The 8,355-nt window shown below is 42.6% G+C and overlaps 1 protein-coding gene across 8 annotated transcripts in view; it reads left to right on the plus strand.

The window, feature by feature from the left end:
• TRAPPC8 (trafficking protein particle complex 8) overlaps positions 1 to 8,355 on the plus strand; it is a 115,286-nt gene that overhangs the window by 7,226 nt on the left and 99,705 nt on the right. For 7 of the 8 annotated variants that reach the window (XM_032293102.1, XM_032293103.1, XM_032293106.1 and 4 more), the window contains exon 2: positions 4,151 to 4,345. In XM_032293102.1, the coding sequence (XP_032148993.1) occupies positions 4,151 to 4,345 (195 nt within the window). Of the gene's footprint in view, positions 1 to 4,150; positions 4,346 to 8,355 lie in introns of those variants that run through there. The other variant, XM_032293110.1, reaches the window with a different exon arrangement.

Consider the following 8,355-nt stretch of genomic DNA (forward strand, 5'->3'; position numbering starts at 1 on the left):
CACTCATGTTACCCAGGCTGGAGTGCAATGGCGCGATCTCGGCTCACTGCAACCTCCGCCTCCTGGGTTCAGGCAATTCTCCTGCCTCAGCCTCCTGAGTAGCTGGGATTACAGGCACGCACCACCATGCCCAGCTAATTTTTTGTAGTTTTAGTAGAGACGGGGTTTCACCATGTTGACCAGGATGGTCTCGATCTCTTGACCTCGTGATCCACCCGCCTCGGCCTCCCAAAGTGCTGGGATTACAGGCTTGAGCCACCGCGCCCGGCAACGCTTTTTTTCTAATTAAAAAAATTTTTTTTCCTGTGTTAACACTTATGAATATCAAAAGGTAGTTAAAGGGAAGTTTAAATACGCACATGGCTACATGTTATTTGACAATCATAAAGCAACTTTATTTTATTTTATTATTTTTTGAGATGGAGTTTCTCTCTTTTTGCCCAGGCTGGATTGCAGTGGCGCAGTCTTGGCTCATTGCAACTTTTGCCTCCCAGTTTCAAGTGATTCTCCTGCCTCAGCCTTCCGAGTAGCTGGGATTGCAGGCGCACGCCAGCACTCCTGGTTAATTTTGTATTTTTAGTAGACATCGGATTCACCATGTTGTCCAGGCTGGTCCCCAACTCCTGACCTCAGGTGATCCGCCACCTTGGCCTTTCAAAGTGCTGGGATTACAGGCGTGAGCCACTATGAAGCAACTTTAAGGAAAATACTTGTACAGTATGTTCCTAAGGATATCAGAAATGCAGCATAGTTTTTTTTGTTTGTTTCTCTACTGCATAATTTGACTGACTGATAAGTTTAGGGAGAGAGGCTGATATGTTTATTTAAGTTAGAAAACATAACAATTGCTGGGCGCGGTGGCTCAAGCCTGTAATCCCAGCACTTTGGGAGGCCGAGGGGGGTGGATCACGAGGTTAAGAGATCGAGACCATCCTGGTCAACACAGTGAAACCCCGTCTCTACTAAAAATACAAAAAATTAGCTGGGCATGGTGGCGCGTGCCTGTAATCCCAGCTACTCAGGAGGCTGAGGCAGGAGAATTGCCTGAACCCAGGAGGCAGAGGTTGTGGTGAGCCGAGATCGCGCCATTGCACTCCAGCCTGGGTAACAAGAGCGAAACTCCATCTCAAAAAAAAAAAAAAAAAAAAAAATAACAATTGTAGAAGAATGCAGAGAATGCAAGAAACATCCACCTCCCCATTACCCAGAACTAACACATTTTAACCCTCCATCATATTTGCTTTTTATCTTTCTTTTAAAAATAAATAAAAAATTATAGGACAAACTTTCCTGGTTGAAGTTCTCTTTCTACCTCTTTTTCTTAGTCCCTTTTCTTTCCTTCCTTTTATAGGCAATCACTATGATAGAATTTGCATGTATACTTTTTTTTTTTTTTTTTTTTGAGAGGGAGTCTCACTCTGTTGTCCAGGCTAGAGTGCAGTGGCACGATCTTGGCTCACTGCAGCCTCTGTCTCCCAGATTCAAGTGATTCTCCTGCCTCGGCCTTCCTAGTAGCTGGGATTATAGGCGCTTGCCACCGGTGCCTGGCTAATTTTTGTATTTTAGTAGACATGGGGTTTCACCATGTTGGCCAGGCTGTTCTCAAACTCCTGACCTGAAGTGATCTGCCTACCTCAGCCTCCCAAAGTACTGGGATTACAGGTGTGAGCCACCGTGCCTGGCTGCATGTATACTTTTTGTATATATACATTTACAATATAAATATACATTTGTACCACATAATTTTAAAAACGTTTTTGAGTCTTTTTTTAAATTTAATTTTTACTATCATTTATAAACTTATCTTTTTGGAGGTAGGGCCTTTGGTAGAGTCTTATTTTTTAAATAAAAAATATTAGAAGTCAATAGAACACATAGGAAATTTAGAAAAGTATTTTATTTTTTATTTATTTATTTATTTATTTATTTTTGAGACGGAGTTTCACTCATGTTACCCAGGCTGGAGTGCAATGGCGGATCTCGGCTCACTGCAACCTCCACCTCCTGGGTTCAGGCAATTCTCCTGCCTCAGCCTCCTGAGTAACTGGGATTACAGGCACGCGCCACCATGCCCAGCTAATTTTTTGTAGTTTTAGTAGAGACGGGGTTTCACCATGTTGACCAGGATGGTCTCGATCTCTTGACCTCGTGATCCACCCGCCTCGGCCTCCCAAAGTACTGGGATTACAGGCTTGAGCCACCGCGCCTGGCTAGAAAAGTATTTTAAATACATAACTTTATTTAAAATAAATAACTTTATTTAAAATAGAGGCAGGCCTGGGGCCAGGCACTGTGGCTCACACCTGTAATCCCAGCACTTTGGGAGGCCAAGATGGGTGGATCACGGGGTCAGGAATTGGAGAATAGTCTGGCCAACATAGTGAAACCCTGTCTCTACTAAAAATACAAAAAAATTAGCTGTTTGTGGTGGTGTATGCCTGTAATCCCAGCTACTCGGGAGGCTGAGGCAGGAGAATCACATAAACCTGGGAGGCAGAGGTTGCAGTGAGCCTGCCTTAGCACTTCAGCCTGGGTGACAGTGCAAGACTCCGTCTCAAAAACAAACAAAAAATATATATGTATGTATGTATGTATGTAAGGAGAGGTAGAGGGAGAGGCAGACCTGGATTTTGTTATAAGGCATTTTCCGTTGAGAATAAAGTGCCATTCTTTATTTGAAGTATCCAGACCATTTACCCAAAGTTGCCTCTTATTTTAGATGATGACCCATGATGCAGTTGAAGCAGATGATGTATCTGCTGGTGCTGCTGCTGCTGTACTGCCTCCATTACTTATTGAGCATGGTGCTCAGTTCTTTACACTTAACTATCTAACAATAGCTCACCTAAATCCTTAAAATGATTCTGTGAAGTAGATAGTAATCACCTGTACACATGAGGAATTTGAAGCACAGAAAAGTTGTTCAGGGTAACCCAATTGATAAGTAATGGGTTGGGATTTAAATTAAAGTCCAACTCAAAAACCTGAGTCCTTAATCATTATAATGGACTGCTTTTAATGCTGCTGTGAAACATTTTGTCTGATTATGTGAAAAAATATGCTCACATTTTGTTCTGTGGACTGTGAGCACTGTCTTCTTGCTGTAATTGCCTCAGAACCTATTCCTAGTCCTGAAGCTCTGAACTACTTACTGATTATAAATTGTGTAGGCTGAAGCAAGGACTATAGCACCGTGGTGGCAGGAAGTACTGGGATGGGAGAAGGAATGTGGACATTTGTTTTTTTGAGACTGATTCTCACTTTGTCACCCAGGCTAGAGTGCAGTGGTACAATCTCAGCTCACTGCAGACTCCACCTTCCAGGTTCAAGTGATTCTCCTGCCTCAGTCTCCCTAGTAGCTGGGATTAGAGGCGCCCCCCCCCCACCACCACACCCAGCTAATTTTTTGTATTTTTAGTAGAGACAGGGTTTCGTCATGTTGTCCAGGATGGTCTTGATCTCTTGACCTCGTGATCCATCTGCCTCGGCCTCCCAAAGTGCTGGGATTACAGGCGTGAGCCACCGTGCCTGGCCAGTTTTTTTTAAGTAGGTTCCAATTTTTACAACTGTTTTAGATGAATGGCGAATTTGAACAGAAAATACAGAGTTTCTATATACTGTTGCCCCTGCACATCCACAGCCTCCACCACAGCATCATGCACTGGAGTGGGCATTGAGTTTTATGAGACTAAAAAAGAGGCTAAGAATGTAGGCTGACTAGTGAAAGCAGAAGGAAGCCCAAGTGCAACATTTAATTCCCCTTTCTTTTTCCTTTTACTGTTTTTATTGTTAATACCACAGACCTATGCCACCTTGGACCAGCTTTAGAGTGAGGTGAGAATTAGAGAAGTGGTCTGGCTGGTGATTGGTTTCCGACAACTGCAAACATGGGAAAGGAAAGAACCTACAGTAGGAAAGCTGAGCAGTAGTGAGAGAGGAAGGAATCCTGCGGTTAATAAACTGTCCAGCTAGCCCTTTTGGTATATGAGGAAATGTTTCAACCATTTATATTTCTGGAAGAATGTTCCACTTGGAATTGCTGGCTTTTGATTTGAGCATCCTTTTGGTTTGTGAACGATTAGCCCAATTTTGGGTTATTATGCATTGTGTAGAATTAATTTCAAGTTTTTTCTTTTTTTTTTCTTTAAAGTTCATATGAGAGATCCTAATAATCAACTTCACGTAATTAAAAATTTGAAGATAGCAGTAAGCAACATTGTCACCCAGCCACCTCAGCCTGGAGCCATCCGGAAGCTTTTGAATGATGTTGTTTCTGGCAGTCAGCCTGCAGAAGGATTAGTAGCTAATGTGATTACAGCAGGAGATTATGACCTTAACATCAGTGGTATGTAACAACGTTTATTATTATTTGAGTGAAATTTCCTTTTGTTAGGAAAAGCAATTCTCTGACTTGGGAGATCATTCAACATATATTTAAGAGCTTACTAAGTGCTGGAGCCTGAGAATACAATGTTGAAAACAGTCCTAGGAACTTTGCCTATTTATTTTATTACAGGACCTAAAGTAGTATCTAGAACATATGCATAATAAATATTTGTTGAATGAAAGAACTAACAGTAAATTAAAAAAAATTGTTTTGTGAGATAAGTGATAATTAAATAAAAAGCACTAAGTTTAATGTATTTTTATTTTGCTTGGGGTGTTAAATGGAGGAAATGCTTATAAAATATGTGTAAATATGTAGTCTTTTGTGAGTATGTCTTTAACTTGAATCGTAAATGTTTTAACAAGATTGGTAGGTAAAATAATATATATACATATGTATTTTGTTCTATTTTATTAATTTTTTTGAGATAGAATCTTGCTCTGTTGCCCAGGCTGAAGTGCAGCGGCACGATCTCAGCTCACTGCAACCTCTGCCTTCCAGGTTCAGACGATTCTTCTGCCTCAGCCTCTGAGTAGCTGGGACTACAGGTGCATGCCATAACACCTGGCTAATTTTTTCTATTTTTAGTAGAGACAGGTTTTCACCATTTTAGCCAGGATGGTCTTGATATCCTGACCTCGTGATCTGCCTGCCTCAGCCTTCCAAAGTGCTGGGATTACAAACGTGAGCCACCATGCCTGGCCATGTATTTTATTTTTTAAATGAAATATCTATAAATATGGGGGTCTCATTATATTCCCCAGGCCAGTATTGAACTCCTGACCTCAAGTGATCTTTCTGCCTAGCTTCCCTAAGTGCTGGGGTTACAGGTATGAGCCACTGTTCCTGACCTGAAATTATATATTAATATCTAAAGTGACTTAGTATTTGGTTTAACTGTTTTTAATATTAATAGACATGAAGTAGATATTTTAAAGGGAAAATATTCAAAGTACATCATCACTTTAGCATATATTTTTTCTTTTTTTTTTTTTTTTGAGACGGAGTTTCGCTCTTGTTACCCAGGCTGGAGTGCAATGGCGCGATCTTGGCTCACCACAACCTCCGCCTCCTGGGTTCAGGCAATTCTCCTGCCTCAGTTTCCCGAGTAGCCGGGACTACAGGCACGCGCCACCATGCCCAGCTAATTTTTTATATTTTTAGTAGAAATGGTGTTTCACCATGTTGACCAGGATGGTCTCGATCTCTTGACCTCGTGATCCACCCGCCTCAGCCTCCCAAAGTGCTGGGATTACAGGCGTGAGCCACCGCGCCCGGCCTTCTTTTTGTTTTTAGACGGAGTCTTGCTCTGTCACCAGGCTGGGGTGCAGTGGCGCAATCTCGGCTCACTGTAACCTCTGCCTCCTGGGTTCAAGTGATTCTTCTGCCTCAGCCTCCCGAGTAGCTGGGACCAGAGGCGCATGCCACCATGCCTGGCTAATTTTTTTGTGTTTTTAGTAGAGACAGGGTTTCACCGTGTTGGCCAGGATGATCTTGATCTCTTGACCTCATGATCCGCCCGCCTTGGCCTCCCAGAGTGCTGGGATTACAGGTGTGAGCCACTGAGCCTGGCCTCAGCAGTCTAATGAAATGATTTTTCTAGGCCAGGATAGTTTATAATCTAATACTTTAAGCAGCCGGGGGTGGTGGCTCACGCCTGTAATCCTAGCACTTTGGGAGGCCAGGGCAGGTGGATCACTGGAGTTCATGAATTCGAAACCAACCTGGCCAATGTAGTGAAATCCCATCTGTACTAAAAATACAAAAATTAGCTGGACATGGTGGCACGTGCCTATAATCCCACCTACTCAGGAGGCTGAGGCAGGAGAATCACTTGAAACTGGGAGGCAGAGATTGCAGTGAGCTGAGATCGCGGCACAGCACTCCAGCCTGGGCAACAGAGCAAGACTCTCCTTCAAAAAGAAAAAAAAAAGATTTTCGTAAACATGTGCAGAGAATTTGAAATGGGCATATTTTAGGTCACCAAGTTAGTTGTTTGTACTCGTATAGTTAAAAATATTTGTAGAATTATTTTAAGTGTCCTATAATTTTTTTTTTTCTTTCTTTGCCTTTAGTTTTAATTCCAGCAAAGTGGGTCAACTTGATAATTTTAAATTGAGAATGTTATGGTTATCTTTAACAATCCAAAGAATTTGGCCGGGCGTGGTGGCTCAAGCCTGTAATCCCAGCACTTTGGGAGGCCGAGGCGGGCGGATCACGAGATCAAGAGATCGAGGCCATCCTGGTCAACGTGGTTAAACCCCGTCTCTACTAAAAAATACAAAAAATCAGCTGGGCATGGTGGCGCTTGCCTGTAATCCCATCTACTCAGGAGGCTGAGGCAGGAGAATTGCCTGAACCCAGGAGTTGGAGGTTGCGGTGAGCCGAGATCGCGTCATTTCACTCCAGCCTGGGTAACGAATGAAACTCCGTCTCAAAAAAAAAAAAAAGAATTTGAATTTCAGGATATAGTACATAGTTGGGCAGTTTTTAGCATACGTTTTCAACATGAAGCAAAAATTTGGGTATTTCTTGAAGAAAGAAGTATAATTTGAACTATAATTTTCCTCTCATCAGTATTGTAGTGTGAAAAGCAATGAATCAAATGCCAGAGCGTCCAACTGTTTATACTACTGTAGTCATTAGTTAATTGGATAACTTGAATAGGTCACGTAGTGTTTCCTTTTATTTTTATTTATTGTATTTTTGAACAGGGTCTCACTCTGTCGCCCAGGCTGGAGTGCAGTGGTGCTCTCACAGTTTACTGCAGCCTCGACCTCCCTAGGCTCAGGTGATCCTCTGACCTCAGCCTATCAACCACACGAGGCTAATACATTTTTTTAAAAGAGACAAGGTCTCTGTCACCCAAACTGGAGTGTAGTGGTATAATCATTGCTCATTGCAGCCTCGAACTCCTGGACTTATGCTATCTTCCCATATAAGCTTCTCAAGTAACTAGGACTACAGCTGCGCAACACCATGCTTGGCCAATTTTTAAGTTTTTTCGTAGAGACGGAGTTTCACTATGTTCAGGTGATCCCCTCACCCTGGCCTCTCTGAGTGTCGGGATTACAGGCATAAGGTGTCATGCCCAGCCAAGTCACTTAGTGTTTGTTTCTGAGACTGTTTCCATCTCTGAAAACAGGAGCTTGGATGGATTCTTTTTTTTTTTTTTTTTTTAGATGAAGTCTCACTCTGTCGCCCAGGCTGGAGTGTGGTGGTATGATCTCGGCTCACTGAAACTTCCACCTTTGGTTTCAAGAGATTGTCCTGCCTCTGCCTCCCAAGTAGCTGGGATTACAGGTGCCTACCACCAGGCCTGGCTGATTTTTGTATTTTTAGTAGAAATGGGGTTTCATCATGGCCAGGCTGGTTTCCAACTCCTGACCTCAGGTGATCTGCCCACCTTGGCCTCCCAAAGTGCTGGGATTTACAGATGTGAGCCACCACCCCAAGCCTGGCTGGATTCTTTCTTAAATCCTCTTGTAGACCTTTATCTGTGATTCTGTTTCACAGGATCTTAATAATTTTGTTAGTCATGCAACAAATATTTATTAATTTCTTGCTGTATGCTTTGTATTGAGATACAGAGATGGACAAAACATAAGCTTATAATCTGGCAGGGAGACAAACGTATTAATGTAATCATTCTATGTTCTAATTTATAATACATTAATATCACAATACATTGTAATAGAGCTATGGCAGGTCTGGTATGCCAAAAGTGCTAAAGGGGCACAGAGAGAGATTACCTATCATATTTAAAAAACAAAAGTGGGCCGGGCACGGTGGCTCAAGCCTGTAATCCCAGCACTTTGGGAGGCCGAGGCGGGTGGATCATGAGGTCAAGAGATCGAGACCATCCTGGTCAACATGGTGAAACCCCGTCTCTACTAAAAATACAAAAAACATTAGCTGGGCATGGTGGCATGTGCCTGTAATCCCAGCTACTCAGGAGGCTGAGGCAG

This window comes from Sapajus apella, unplaced genomic scaffold (assembly GCF_009761245.1).
Source record: "Sapajus apella isolate SASKATOON/1434 unplaced genomic scaffold, GSC_monkey_1.0 scaffold29, whole genome shotgun sequence".
NCBI classification, from domain to species: domain Eukaryota; kingdom Metazoa; phylum Chordata; class Mammalia; order Primates; family Cebidae; genus Sapajus; species Sapajus apella.